The sequence below is a fragment of the Parasteatoda tepidariorum genome, chromosome X2 (assembly GCF_043381705.1).
Source record: "Parasteatoda tepidariorum isolate YZ-2023 chromosome X2, CAS_Ptep_4.0, whole genome shotgun sequence".
NCBI classification, from domain to species: Eukaryota; Metazoa; Arthropoda; class Arachnida; order Araneae; family Theridiidae; genus Parasteatoda; species Parasteatoda tepidariorum.
Window position 1 is genome coordinate 34,275,684 of NC_092215.1, and position 16,363 is coordinate 34,292,046.

At 31.6% G+C, this 16,363-nt stretch overlaps 1 protein-coding gene across 5 annotated transcripts in view; it reads left to right on the forward strand.

The window, feature by feature from the left end:
* Positions 1-2,730: 2,730 nt before the first annotated feature.
* The window catches only part of LOC107454836 (uncharacterized), a 41,727-nt gene continuing 28,094 nt past the window's right edge, over positions 2,731-16,363 (forward strand). The window contains exons 1-6 of one of the 5 annotated variants that reach the window (XM_043050342.2): positions 2,849-3,015; positions 5,829-5,979; positions 9,714-9,763; positions 12,921-13,033; positions 13,242-14,494; positions 14,588-14,632. In XM_043050342.2, the coding sequence (XP_042906276.1) occupies positions 13,243-14,494; positions 14,588-14,632 (1,297 nt within the window). In that variant the 5' untranslated portion in view covers positions 2,849-3,015; positions 5,829-5,979; positions 9,714-9,763; positions 12,921-13,033; position 13,242. Of the gene's footprint in view, positions 3,016-5,828; positions 5,980-9,713; positions 9,764-10,791; positions 10,894-12,920; positions 13,034-13,241; positions 14,495-14,587; positions 14,633-16,363 lie in introns of those variants that run through there. The other 4 variants (XM_043050343.2, XM_043050341.2, XM_071188384.1 and 1 more) reach the window with 4 other exon arrangements.

Below are 16,363 nucleotides of genomic sequence, written 5' to 3' on the forward strand. Positions count from 1 at the left end.
TTACAATTAATTTATTATTATTACATTATAATAATTACTTAGCTAAATTATTTTCTCCCATTTTAATATTATATGCGTCGCTTATATGTAAATAATTGCAGTGTTTATGTTTGGATTATTTCGATTGGAATTTAAATGTATATCATACCATTCTGAAAGAGTTCCTTCGATTCTATTTTAAAATAAAAATTTTATGAATGTGCCAATAAAATTAAATTTTTTTTATTTGTTCCTTTTCTGTCATGATATGACATATTTTTATTTGTATCGTATTCGTGTCATTATTAAAATGTATAATTTATTTTCTTCAAATGTATGATTAAATCTAATATTTGATTACATATTAGAAAATAATAAATTGTACACTTAAATAAGGTATTCTACTGATATTAAAAACAGTTATGGTGAACCAAGATTTAAAACTAAAAGAAAAAAAAAGTTCTTATTAAATCATTTTCTGTTATGAAATACACATAATAATGCTTCATGAAATGGATCAAACAGTCCTCCTACATGTTCATTTTATTGAGTTATACAGTGATAAATAAGATTGATTAATAAACAGCTAAAAATTCAAAACTTAAAAATATTTAAGTGCTATTCAATTAGCTAAAGAAAAAATATTTTACTTCGCCCAAAAGTTTGAACTATTTTTTATAGTTTTCTTTTAATATGAATCTGAATGCCACGTTACCTCAAGGTTCGCTAACTTTCGGAGGATGACGTCACAAATCTACTGAGATGACTCTCGGTGGCTATGGTATGGATGGGTGGTCTAATGTAAACAATAACGAGCGTCCTTAAACCGGAAGAAATTTAGAAAATTTCCGGTGTATCCCTCCGCTTATGTTATGACTACGAGGCGATGTGTGAACAAGCCTAATATTCTATGCAGTTTTGTTATTGTAATTTAGGTTCAAATCTAAACATAATTGCACCATTCATAAGAGCTTTCAGATATGTATTGATTCTCAGAGGTCGTAAGGCCTAAACAAATTTTGGAAAGTTAATATCTCATTGTGAATAATTCTTAAGGTTTGCCATGTTTTGTATTTTATCCCTTATTTGGCTACATTTGAATAAAATGTCGCCAAAAATATCTTTAAAAATATCTTTTTAAGTTAGCCTAATTAGAAAATATTCTAATGATTATAATATTAATATGATAATGCTGAAGTTTAAAGGCTGAAAGAAAGAACTCGGTACATGTGAAATACTACAAAAGATATGATTCAATTATATGATGGCTCGTTTTTTCAATCTGCCGCGTAAAAATATATCGGAAGCAGTAACCCGAAAGTCTTGAAAGAGCAATTTTACCACTAGCACCACCACCCTTAGCTTTACACGATCATCCATCCATAGCAGAACCTTTTACCAACAGCAACGCTTGGCGTACTTACACCATTAGCGTGTGGATAGACACCTGTCAGTTAGTGCCTAGGTTTTCAAACAAATTCAAAAGTAGCTTCAAGACTATAAGGAACTGAAAACTGCAATAAACATAGTGCCAAATGTAAATTTCATGCAAAATTTTAAAATGTATTTTTGATGATCTAATTACAAAAATTATTAAGGAAAGGGGAAACATAGCAATACATTCCTATGGATGGTGATTGTAATAGGGTGTACAGCAAGCTCTTTACTGCCTACACTTTTGGGTTACTGTTTTCGGTGTATTTTGAAGCCATTTGGCTCATCACGTGATCAATGTGTTTTGAGACTCTCTTGAGTAGTATTTCTTGTATTGGCGATCGAAATGGGCTGCAGGTGGCGTAGAGCAGAACTCTTTTCCTATGGCAACACTTCACATGCTTTCCCCATTAGCGTGTGGAAAGTCATAGAGGAAGGAAGTACGTTAGTTTCTCTCTTGATTTTCATATAGATTGAAGTCTTTTAACTTGAAAAACTATATGGAACTGAAAACTACATTAAACATTGTTCTAAAGAAAAGTATTATGGAAATTTTAAAAAATATTCTTATTAAATAAAAAGGAAAAATATTAAGAAAAGGGAAAATATCGTAGTACATTCCTATACAACTGAAAAGAGGAGGAGAGGGAAGGGCTAAGGGCATGAAACCGGTCTCTCCCCAGATGGCGTATTCGAGTGTTGCGATCACGAATACGTGAGTTTGTTACCTGATTTATTATTATCTGTGTTTAAAAAAAATCGTTATAAGAATCGTCATTTGAAGAACTGTCATTTTACGACATAAGACCGACAGATGATCATCTGAAAAAAAAAATAATCGTTATATAAAACTCTTCTTACCTTGTCAACAATATAACAACTTCAAAATTTAAAACCTAAATGGTAATTTGCAAAATGAACTTAATCTCACTTCTAGAACAATATTTCAACATTACCGTATGATAGTGCATCGATTGCAATATGAACAAATAGTAATAAACAAGTAAAAAGGGGCCAAATGGGGAGTGCCAAAAAAGCGAGTTCTTTCTATATCTAGCAACCATGTCGTCTTTTTTAACAATATATCTGTTAATAACTAAAACAAATTTTCACTTCAAATTTACCAGAATTATTTAATAACATTAATATTTTATGAAATACAGCAAATTTGAGCTCAGAAATCATAAAACTTATTTCCTTTATTAAAAACAAAATTTTCTGTTCGAGAATGTCACTTTGCAGAATAAGCTGTAACAAGCAGTTGTAATCCTTTTAACCGGAAGTCTAGCAGGTCAAGAGTCCGAGATTGTTGTTTACAGAAGAGGAGAGTCAAAAGGAATGCTCCAGACATTGAGCACGTCTTCTCCCTAGATGGCGTATTCGAGTGTTGCAGTGCGAGGGCTCCATTAAACCTATTTACCATCCTGAAATTCATGACAAGTGAGCTATAAACGCTTTGCGGGTAAGAGTTTAAAAATTTCCGTCAGTGATCTCCATCAACCACTTTACAAAAGGACGCTAACAGATGTGTTCTGGTTTCTGTTCTAACGGTCTCGTTAAATCAACGTCTCCCGAAGTCGACAATTTTAATTATTAAAACAGGTTAGTCTGATCTACTGATTTTTCATTTTTGAATTAAAATGATGGTCCGCTGTCTTTGTGTTGTATGTTATCATTTTTTTTAATTAATCTATTCCTTTAATGATTATTTTTTGAACAACGTTTTGAAACACCTAAGGAGGAAATTAAAAAATGCTTTTTGCCACAAAAATCTTCCTGGAATATGTACGTTTTATCGTCCATATCATTATTGTTTTCTGGGGGGCGAACTGTCATAATCATATGGCCGGCCGATAAACAATAAATGAGATCCAAGGCCTGCATAAATTTTTAGCCCCTATTCAGATCCTTTAACGTAGTATTTTTTAGAAGCATATTTTTCACACTCTTTTCATTATTTTGTATTAATTTAGGTTAAAATAAGTGAAAAATATTATGTTTAACATTTTAATAATGTATGGTTGTTATAATGGCGGTGATCGCCATTTTAAATATTTCAGTAATAGCGGCGATCGCCATTACTGATATTTTAGTGGTCGTTGAAGTATCATCATTGACTTGTGGCGATTACATATGCATCTTAATTCGGATGTAATATGATAATTATCACATAGAAATGAGTAAGATTGTTAAGTGATTATTTACTTTATTAAGCAATTATTAGTAGATTAAAAATCTCCATATTTAAAATATAAAAATAATGAAGAAAGGAAATCTCTTAAAGGGATCAACAGAGAATTTTTAGTTGAGATTAATATTCAATGGTTGGAACTGGAGGCCCAAAAGAGCACCCCCAGTTGCCATAAATTGAAAATGAATGAATTTGTTCCCAACGGACTGTTAAGAACATGGAGAAGAGATCCAAAGTTGGCGAATAATCGAAAGATAACATAGCCAAAAAAGAAACCCAACCCCATTATCAATATTTGATTCGAAAATACTTGGGTGATCGGGAATTGCCAACTGTGAGAATTAGTATAACCATGTAACTGAAATATATTTGTGGTAAGAAATTAAGAATAATGAGTTTGAAATAGATTTTTGTTTTTGATGAGGCACAACAGGGAATTAATGAGTCTACAATAGTATTAAAATAAAAATTTAGCTGTTAGATTGATTGATAAGAAAATGAAATATTTTATGTTTGTTTTCTATAAGTTTTAATGAAAATTAACTAATTGATATCATGTAATTACAGCAGGGGTCTGTCTAGGCTGAATTTACTACCGGTTAGCGGTACCTTCACAAATTCAATTTTAGGTAAAACGGTGGTTTCACAAATTCAACTTTAGGAAAAACGGTAGTTTCACAAAATACTTCTTCTTAAAATTTTATTTTTGTATCCCTTAAGAAACGATAAATCTATATTTTTACCATGTTTTTGTGTTGACTTTTAATATAATTTTTAATTTTTCACAAATTATGTCAAAATTTTCGCAAAATAGGTACCTTTCAGAAAAACCTAGACAGACCCCTGTACTGTTCAATTGAGAATGACTTAAAAAAGTAAGTAAGAAATTAAAGAAACTTTAAAAGCTAGGAAATATGTAATGCCTATTGTGACATCACAGTTATGAAATACCAGTATCATTTTCTGTCTTAAAGGTAAAATCATCCAAACACTGCTTAGCTTGTGTGGTTACGTATCTTTTAACTAATAATTAAATAGATGAGCATGGTCTAACATCACAACAAACACATTTAATAACAACCTGACGAGATACTGAAACTAACATAAACAGTTAATACAAAATTACAGTTAACATAGCTGATGCCACACCTCCCCCTTTTTAAATATTTAGTCTTTTCGGAGTTCTCCCAGGGCAAGTGACAACAGTTTTTTGAGATACATCATTCTTCTGAGGTAAGACTGCAGGATCTGGATCGGTAATTTCTGGTAAGCTACCTCTGTTATCTCCTTCGGAAAGAGCTTCGGTTGAACTAGTGAAATTGCTTAAGGTAAGGTTGATTGTAGTCGATGTCCCATCAACAATTCAGCAGGACTGTAACCATTCTTTAAAGGTGTCGTCTGATAACTCAATATAGCCAAGTAAGGATCTTTAGACTTTTTGAATCTTAATTTAATTTTCTTCACTTCTGCTTCAACAAAACCGTTGCTTTGAGGATACCTTGGGCTTGAAGTAATGTGCTTAAGAGCATAGACTTTTGCCATATTAAGTCTTGAAACTCAGCTGTTCTAGTAACTTCAAACTGTGGTCCATTATCTGATCTTACAAGATCTGGAATTCCATGTCTGGTGAAATTCGATTTGCTGTATAAAATTACTTCTTTTGATGCTAAACTATCCAGTTTTGCCACTTCTGGATAACGTGATTAAAATTCTGTTACTAATAAATACCATTCTGCTAGGAGTTTAAATAAGTCCATAGCTACAATTTCCCATGGTCTCTGAGGAAAACTACTTGGTTTCAAAGGTTCAAAACAGTTTTTAGCTTCCTGTATACATGAAGGAGAGTCACGAACTAATTTCTCTATTTGTTTACTGATGTCAGGCCAGTCTGTAGAATTTGCTGAAGCTCAACATTTATTATTTCCCATGTGCCCTTCATGGATTTTGCCCAATATTTCTGTTGTAGTCTATTTGGCACGATTATTTGGTTTCCTCTCGTTAACAAGCCATTCTGTATGGAGATTTCATATCTTAGATGCCAAAAGTGTAGACAGGTTGGTACTATCTTGTTTTTCTCTGGCCAACTGTGAGAAGCATAATTGATCATCTTACATGTTGAGTCAGTCTCTTGTTCTAGTTTTATTTGAGAAAGTCTCTCTGAAGATATCAGATCAGTTTCTATGACTTGATTGATAAAAGCTTCAACTTCGTCTTCCAATTCTAGATTTGGAGTTTCTGGTTGATGTGGTGCTCTAGATAGTGCGTTTGCTACACAAAGATTTTCTCCAGGAATGTGGAATACGTCAAAAGAATATCTCATGAGCCTCATTCTGATACATTATAGACAAGGTGTTAAATCATCCAAAGATTTTCTAGTAAGTATTGGGACAAGAGATTTATGATCTGTCTCCGAAAGGGACTTGGTACCCATTAGATAATTCGAAAATTTTTCGCATTGCCCATGTTCGCATTGCATAGGCTTCTTTTTTATCTGAGCATAACATTCTTCAATAGGAGTTAGAGTTCTGGGTGCATAAGCTACCACTTTGAATGTAGAATCATGTTTTTGACATAGTGTGGCTCCTAATCCCTGAGAACGAGCGTCAGCTGTAACAATTGATTGCTTGTTTGCTTCAAAAGTGGTAAATATATGTTCAGATAACATGTCTTTCATCTTCTTCCTTAGTGCACTCTCCTATGGAGAGTTCCAAACAAATTTATTCTTTTTGTATTACACAGAAATCAAAGGTGGAATAATGTCTAAAGACCGTGGAATAAATCTTGCTAAATAATTCACAGATCCTAAAGACCTTCTACAGCTTGCGACATCCTACGTTGAAAATGTTTTGGAGCAGATGCTATTCCGAATGGTAGGCGTAAGAAATGAAATCTGCCAAAGGGTATGATGAATGTTGTGAGATACGAAGACTGTTCATCAAGAGGTATTGCCAAAAACCGGAATTTTTGTCTTATTTTGAAAAAATCTGCACTCCAGCCAAAAGTGATAAATTGTATTCTGTTGAATCAGAAGAGCGAGCAATGGGTGCCATTCTCTTCTGATGCTTCTATTGAAGATTGTAAAGTCGACGCATATTTTATACGCTTCCATCTTTTTTTTGTACTATAACAGCAGGAGAACACCAATCAGTAGGTTTTTCTACTTCTGAAAAACTTTAATTCTTGCATTCTCCATATTTCTAGTTAAGTTTTCTCCAAAAGTAGTATCGGGGAAATTCTTGAAAAGGATTAAAACTGGTAATGTTGAGCATAGACTGAAATTGGATATTGGGTCCAAGTCCAATGAATTTTTATTGCAGGTTTTTCTAATAAACATGTTTGGTGTCCTTCAATAACATGAATTTCTTCTAAGCACTTCTTTCGATTATATTCAACATTTTCAAGCAGTTATCCCATTGAATTCAAGGATGTTTTATCGGGGCCAAAAATCACTTTATCTGTACCTTTTATTTTCGCATGTTTTAGTACTCTGAATGCAATATTGCTTTGAATAACAGAATGGTCAGCACCGTTATCAATTTTAAATTGGATGCATTTTCCTAGTATTTTAACAGGAGCAACCCACTCATCTGTGTTTTGTGTACTTCCCACTAGTCCTACTAAACCAGCATCACAAATTTCATTGACTCTTTTAATACTGATAAACAAACATCCCAATGTCCTCTTTTCCTGCACTTTCTGTAAAATTTGAGTCTTTTGCTAGGCCGTTTCTTTGTGCATGTGGCTGTTTACCACACCATTTGAAAATTTTTTCAGATAATTAGCTTTTGAATCTTGATATTTACTTTTAGAATCATGAAAATTACTTTTGTCTGCATTAGTTATTTTAATGTATTTCTTTTTTTGACTAATAGCGTTATTGTAGAATTTTCAATTAGCAGTGAATGTTGTTTCTTAACTGATTCCGAAAGATGTACTTTGTCAATTGCAGCTTGCAGAGTAAGTTCAGAATAAAGTTGTAATTTTTCGCTTAAGGTATAAGGTTTCGTATTAGGTTCTTTTATACCGAAAATTATACGATCACAAAGCAATTTGTCATCTAAATTACCATATTCACACTTGTCAGCAAGAGCATATAACATAGTAATAAAATCATTGACAGACTCACTTTCTTTTTGGATTCGCCGATTGAACTGAGCACGTTCGACTATTATGTTTTGTTTAGCGCCGAAAGGAGTGTCAAAGCTATTCAGAACGTCTTTAAATTTCTTTTTACCTGCATCCGATAAACTGAGAGAAAGAAATATATCTTTGGCTCTATCGCCTGACATATATAAGTGCATCTACTTGTTCTTCTTCTGTCTTCTTAATTAGTCCTGAAGCAGTGCGAAAACATATAAATCTTTGCTTCCATTTAGGCCATTCTGCCGAAATCAAAAATGAAAATGATTCTATCGGAGTTATGTGATATGCGGGAGCTGATGTCGTGATGTAATATCAGAATATTGAATGCGAGTTTTGTTTTCGTTTATCGCTGCCACCATGCGTGGTTGTGTATCTTTAAACTTATAATTAAATAGATGAGTATGATCTGACATCACGATGAACACATTTAATAGCAACCTGACGAGATACAGAAACTGAAACTAACATAAACAGTTGATACAAAGTTACAGTTAAGCTGATGCCACACTGCTCACTTCAAAGCAATAATTTTTCAAATTTGCTCTTATTTGCAGTTATTCAGGTCTAGGGAATATTTCCGTATTGTGATCACAACAATGTTCCAAGTATAAAAGTTTTTGACTCTAAAAATTATTTGCTTCTTAATATCTTTGTGGCTAGTTTTGTTACAAAGCATTGGCATTAAATTTACAAATTCAATGGCAGTTGCTTATGACAAATAACTGACATTTCCTGTACCAATATTATCCTTAGTTTCTATATGAATATTGGCTTAGAATGGGTCATATTCTTCAATTAATTAAATATCTCCTTAAAAATTACCTTTAATTATGTAAGGAAGAAAACCTATTTCTGTAAGTTTTCTAATGACATTTCAATTTTGCATATTTAATGTATTTGAATTTGCATTAACCATTTTTAAGTAAGTTTTTCTCTTATTTTTAAATGTTTTATTCAGTTTCTAACTAGTTACAATTTGAGATTGAAGAATGGATATGATTTTAAAGTTGTCTTTCTGACTTTAAGAAATTGAAGAGCCCCAGGCTCAGATCTAATTGACCTTTGTGGTGTCATAGCATAGGTCCAGCGACTGATTTATAGAGCTTCGATATTTTTTCACAGATATTTTTCTTATTGCCATCTAAAAAAAATTAGGTTGTATAGAAATATGAATGAGGTGAGAAATTGGTTACTGAAAGATTCCTGTGTCTTGTTTTTCTATTTAGTTTACCTAGTGTTCTGTTCATTTTTTTTTAGAAATTTATTTTTAATATTTATTTGTTCTAATTAGCTAAAAATAATATATCTCATTGAAAAATATGGTGTGACATGTTTCTTGCAATTTCAGTATGTATGTCAACTGATACAATATCATCATTTAACATAATATTTTGTTACTTTTCTTTTTACGTACTGTCAATTAAATAAATGTGCAGTTATTTAATCGTCATATAGTATTAGCCATTCTACCCAAAGTTGGACTTTTAATGCTGAAAACTGGTGTTTTTCGTATGATACATCAAATACCTGTCGGAAAATGATGAACTGACAAAATCTGACTAAAACTGTCCATATCCTGAGACAAGATTCATTGGGAACACTTCATTAAATAGTAAATTGAACACAATACTTGTATATATACTATAATTATGATTAATGTTATATATAATATTAAAAAAATTTAGCCAAAATTGTTGAAACTTAATTGGTTTTTCTAAAAACATGGCACTTTTAATACTTTCAGATCAATATTACTTGCTCTATTAAAACTATTCAATTTATATTACAGGTAATAACTATGAGTTATTAATTATTATCAATCTGAATATTCATTTTAATTCTTTTATGCCACAATTCAGGCAGATTTTTTAGTTGAAGCAATACTAAACCAGTTGCCAATAATTGTTTGATCTCTACTTATAAAATTTTTATTTGATTCTCAATATTTGTTATTACTTATTTGCAGGGGAGCAGAATATATTTTATCACCCGAATGAGGTTTTAGGGAAAATTCAGGTACATATTGCTTATAATTCATCAATTTGTGTATATATTGGTTATAATTCGTTAAGTTTGTGAGTGGAACCTGAGATATAGCTTAATAAATTATTACTAATTCAATATATTTTGATTTAACAAGTTATGCTCGTTAAAATAATTGTGTAAAATCTAATGAATATTTTTCTTTGTTTTTAATGTCAAAAGTTTGTAGCATTATTAAACTTTACTTTCCAAAAATACTTTGAAAAGATCATTTACTAAAAAAAAGAAAGAAAAAAAAATACGAAGAAAATTTCGTTCTGAAAAGAAAAGAAAAAAAACTTTATTCTGAGGAAATATTACATTTTGAGAATTTTTGGTGCCCCTGCTTGTATGCACATGAATATTTCCAATAAATCATAAGTATAATATATTCTCTGATAAGTAAACTTATAATTTACAAAAAATATAAACATTTGCTTAGTTGAGTTTATAATTTTTCAATCAATCAATTCAAAGGTTTAATTAAGTCACTTTCGATATTTAGCATAGTTATTAGTAGACCTAAAATTAACAGCACTTAATTTTAGTGTGAGTCTACATAATGACACTAATGAGTCTACATAAAAAAGTTGGCAGCTTAATTTAAATATAAAAAAACGACCACTTTTTGGTCGGTTTTTGAAAATTTTTTAATGATAATGCAGAGAGAGAGTCTGAAAAATAAAATTTTATTTAAAATGTCCAGTGTGTGGATGATACGAATTTCGCTCACATTGGTAGCCGTAAACTCTAAATTGGATCTGCTGCTCAACGGGGGGGGGGGGGNNGGGGGGGGGGGGGGGTATATATATGTAATATATGTGGTGAAAATATTCACGTGGAAGGAGATTTCTTAAACAATTTACATGCTTCATTTAAAGGTATTTTTCCTCCCCAAATATTAAAAAAAAAATTTTTTTTTAAGTTCATATGTTTAATAAAATTTTTTCATTTATTTATATTACTTTTATTGTTGAATTTACTTTTTGTGAGCTTTAAATTATTTCTAAAATAAATTTTTTAGCAAAAATATAATACAATCCAAGCAAGGAAAGTTTGAAAAAGTGACAGCTGTTAAATGAAATGGAACTATCAATATCGATCAAAGACTCATAAGATTTGAGGTAAAAGTGGCCATTAAGTTATTAGAGTCTACCTGCCACTGGCTACTAATTGAACATTTAAATTTCCAGTTATTAGAATAAATGTCCAAATTGCATGTTATTTTATTATATTTGAAAACAATTTTAGTTGGTCTACATTCTAGTTTATGCACTCAGCATCAATCAAAAGAATAATTTCAAGTTCGGTCATATTCATACGAACCTGAAGAATGAACTTGGAATACAGGGAGCTTCAAAACTATTTCTTTGTAATCGCATTCTTTGGAGAAAAGAGGAGTTAAAATGGGTGTAAATGAAAATTGGTTTTATATGTAATAAGTAAGATGATTAAGTGTTTTTTTATAAGACTTTTTTGTATTTTTATTTTCAATAATAAAATTTACAGAGTGGAGGAATTGCAATTTTACATATTATGTTTAATATTTTTAATGCCAAAATTTGGGTTTTCAAGAGCAATTGTCTATTAAAAAAAGAGAGCTTATTGTGAAAATAGTTGAAGAACATGATTGATCAGTTGTAATTCAATCTGTATGATTATTTATAAATATTTCATATTATCATAGCTAATAATTATCCTTACATAAAAATTTAGGGTTTTTAACATGACAGTTAAAATCATCAATCATCAAAAAATTAACAACCCTGATTCTAGCTTTTTAAAAGTTGTGAATGCATCAAGTTTAGTGATTTTTGGACATGAGCCTGTTTTAACATTTATGATAATGGATAAAACTTAGAAAATTACATTTATGCCTTGTAAATAATGAATGTTGAAAAGAATCTATTTTGACATACATACGACGTATGTTGCATAGAAGATGGCGTGAAAAATACTCTTGTTGATTGCGTAAATATACTTAACTTATAGACCCCTGTATGAATTACCATAGATGTACTGAAAACTTTATCATAAAGTTGTGTTCAATAAAACATTCCAATAATAGGAAAAGAACTTAATGCATTCTAATAATTATTTTTACTTCCATTTCCTCTGAAAAAAAGACAAGTTTATTTATTTATTTATTTTTTTTTGCTGGCAAGTAAAATTTCAATTTTGTGGCTAATGTGTTTTTAAGTGCTCACTTCAAGTTTTGGTATTTTAGATTAAGTTATATTAAAGTTCATAAATTTAATTACTAGAAATTTAACTACATAAAATGAGCAACACTTCTGGCTTCTTCGAAGGCAAAGAGCGAAAGTTCAGTGCTTGCCATGAAAGGGGAAAAATATTCTTTAAAAAAATAAGCTTCATAAGAAAATAAGTTATTAGAAAGTATAGAGTGGAAATATTTTTATTTTCCACCTTTTTTCTTTTTCACCATAATTGCTTTAAAGTTGCAGAAGAATTTAAATAATGGTTGGCTGGTTCTAATGCCACTTGCCACACGGGCAAGACTGTTTGTTGAAACCGAACAAATTTAAGGCAGAGTGTGCAATTCTTCTTTTTCAGTGGCGCCCTCTATGGCCAAGAATTCAACTTCTGTCGCATCTTGCGTCACACCAGTTTATAAGGCAGGCCCATTCATTCATCCACAGATCGTAACTTTGACCTGAATCAGAGAACGATCGATCTCCAATCCAGTACCCCCAGAGGTTTCGATTTGTTATGGGAACATGGAGGACTTTGCGACTTGACAGAATTTTAGCGTGCATCAGTCACCAACTACGCGGGGAGTCTTCGGCCGGCGGGGTTCGAACTCTCAGACATGGGCCCAGCGCCCTACCGACAAGGCTATCCCGGCCTTTTAAATAATATTTTTAGTTAATTGAAAATGGAATGAAAAATGGGTACAATATATACAAATTATAACAAATATCTGTTTTATGTTAAAATTTCAAATTTTTTATAATTTCTGAACCTGGTTTACTACATTTATAAGTTATCAATTGTAATTTATAATTAACACAGATTACTTAATTAGTTTTTTAAACTATAATTTCTACCATAATATTATTGTTAATTATTTATATGAAAAAAACCCTCATACATTATGATTTTTGCCAGCTAATTCTTTAGTTTTTTACAGTTATCTTACTCTTATTATCTCAAGAATCAGTTTTTGACTTCAAGAACCCAATCCTGGAGCCTACTGTGGACTACATTTGAATAAGACCAACTTGCATTGCAATCTGATAAAAGGTAGTAAAGGTTTAAGATAATTTCATTTTAACATTTGTGATAGTGTGAATTCCATCGCGTGACAAATTTCAGCATTTTGTTTTAAAAATATTTAAATGAAAATGAATTAAAATAAAACTTTCAAAATAATGAATGCATAAAATATTTTCTTATGAGTTAACTGTTTTATAATTTTTTTGACTGCAGTCTTTTTTTTTAACTTTTATAGCATGTCACCTGCCAAATGTTTTGTAGGCACTGACAATTGCCCAAATAAAGTAAACTCTTTAAGCTGCAAAACCTGTAGAAAATTGCAAGAAGAAAAAACTGTTGCAGTTTTTGATAACAAACGGAAAAGTGATAATAGTTTTTTTGGAAAAAAGGAACCTTCTAAGTACCAGAGTGTAAATAGAAGAATCTACTTGAGAAGGACTATAGGCAGAAGAAATACTAGTCATTCTGGCTTAATGAGTAAGAAAGGCAGTGGAAATACTAGTCATTCTGGCTTAATGAGTAAGAGAGGCAGTGGAAATACTAGTCATTTTGGCTTAATGAGTAAGAAAAGTAGTAGTGATAAGACTTTTAAAAATCAAAATGCCTTTAACAAAATCGCTCTAATTAAAAAAAAAAGTGAGCTGTCTGCAGGTAAAGAAAGTGGTAATGAGGAAACTGACTGGGATTCTTCCATAGAGAATATTAATATTAGTGATGATACTTCTAATAGTGATATCGAAGAGATATATTCTGTGCATCCGTATCTTAGTGATGAAGAACAGGATGAAGAGGAAAGGGTTGTTGATTCGCCATCCAAAGAAGAAATGATAGTTGATTTGCTATCTGAAAATGAAAGTGTTGATTTGATATCTGAAAATGAAAGGGTTGTTGTTTCGCTACCTGAAGAGGAAAGGGCTGTTAATTTACCACCTGGAGATGAACTACTTACTCATACGCTATTGAAAAAGGAACGAGTCATTGATTCTCTGTCCAAAGATAAAAGATTTTATTCAATTCAAAATACTTCAAAAAAGCGTAAGGTCGATGTAATATATCCCCCTGGTCCAAGTTGCAGTTCCACCGTTATAAAAATTCCTCGCCGAGTAAAAAGTACTCAAAGCCCGATTAGAAAAAGGCCTAGTATTTCAAATGGTGAATCACGAGAGACTGTAAAAACTAGCAAGGTATCAAATTTATCCAGTTCATTTTCAAAATCAAATATAATATACCCCCCTGGTCCAAGTTGCAGTTCCACAGTTTTGAAAAATCTTAGTCGTGCAAAAAGCACTCAAAGTCGAGCAAAAAGCACTGAAACTCAAGCAAAAAGCACTCAAAGTCAAGCAAAACACACTCAAAGTCAAGCCAAAAGCACTCACACCCAGACTAGAAAAATTCCTAGTACTTCAAATGGTAAATCTCAAAAGACTGTCAAAACTAGTAATGCAAAATCATCCTGCCCAACTTCAAAATTGCCAAATAAAAAGACAAGTAAGCATTGAGATTTATTCAAGATTTTTTTTTTAGTTCATTTTTTATTTAGTTTGATTTTGCATATTGTCTAATATATATCAATTTTTTTAGATGTAGCAAAAAAATCTGCAAGAATTGTTTCAAATGAAGTGAGAAGTAAGTGCAAAATTTTATTTACAGGGCTGCCATTAAAAACTAAAAAGGCGACTCAAATGACTTTGAACAAAAGTAAGCGAATGACCACAATTTTTTTTCCAAAATGTTTTTCCAAATGTCCATTAGCTACTAAAAATTAATTAGTGACTTTTTTCTCTTGCTGCATTACAGGTAAGAACAGTCATCTGTGTGTATGGTATTTTATGTACAAGTATTGTTTTTTTCACTTCATTTGATCAATGGAATTACAGTGGAATGTATTATGCCACAAATATGAGCTATAGATGAAGTTTCTTTTTACCATTCTTTACAGACATAATTCAATAGCTATCTTGCGATGACCTTTTTAAGTGCTAACAAAATAAACTAAAATTCTTCTGATATGTTTTTTTTTGTACAGTATGGGACCCCTAATCCGGCATCCCGAAATTCGGCAGGACCCGAAATTCGGCACATAATTCAATCTAATTTTTTTTTTAAAAGAAATTTTTATTAATAAGAGAAAAAAAAATCACTTATATTCTCTTTCGATTTGGAATTTTATTCTGTTGAAGTAAGTAACTTTATTTTATCTTTCTAATAAAAAAAAGCATGAAAAAAAAATCTGTGTCAAAGGAAACATCTGTTTCTAAAGCAGTTTAAAATATCTAAAGTGAAAGGGAAAAGTAAAAACACCTGCATTTTCAATGAACAAAATAAAGAAAAGCAAGTTGGAAGAAACTGATCAATCAATCTTGACAGCTCTGCAAGTGCTCTACTGGTTTTCCCCCCTTCTTACCCCTTGGTTCCCACATTTCCCTCTCCAGTTTGCCCATAAATTAGCCACACCGTTTTGATAATGAAGCTACCATGTGGGATACAAACTGAATTCTATCCTTTTGCTGCTTTTCTTACTTGATGTAAATTATACTCTTTTGTTTTTTTTATTAGTTATTAACTGCTCGTTTTTTTTTTTTAATTGATAGCTTGTTTTTTTTAATCGTATTTAGTTGTTAGCTTGTTTCTTTTTATCATTATTTGTTGTTAGCTTATAAAAAATATATACAGTGTAACGTCCCTTTCCCGGAAGGATCGATTTCCCGGACACTTTTTAACAATCAAAATAAACAAACATCTCTTCATCTTCCCCTTTCCTTAAAAAAAAAAAAAAGGTCTTCTGGCACATTTTCTCTTTTTCTAGCTTGCACTGAGCCTCTGATTTATGCATCGAACCCATAAATCACCAGAAAGGGGAAGTGAAGATCTACCAAAACCATTGAGTGACCGTTAGTGACGCTCCTCCCTTGGAATGTAGGAAAAAGAGCGAGATTTGTTTTCAAAAGACCGCAACTGATTCTGAGAGGCATTTCCTGGAACCTTTTTATTGAAAGAAGAAATACTGTGGAAAAGGGTAAACAGGGCAAGCGTTAAGGTGGAGGGGGAGTCAAAAGTCAAAATGGAAAATTTGAATAGGTCTAAAAGGATACACGTCCTTGCAAAACAAAACATTCGTTCTTCCCCATACCTTGTAATATTTAGGAGGCGGGGGGAAAAGGGGGTAACATTCTTTCAGTCACAGAAGAAAAAATAAAGAGAACCCGATCAGCGTGCCCCGCCTTTATGCTTGATTGATAGCCAATGATTGGAGAGATAACAATAATTTGTTACTTCCCCACCCTCAACTTTAATGATCTCCTCTTTACACTTATTTTCTTTCACAAATAAAGAGGAAATGAATTTTTCTCCTCCACC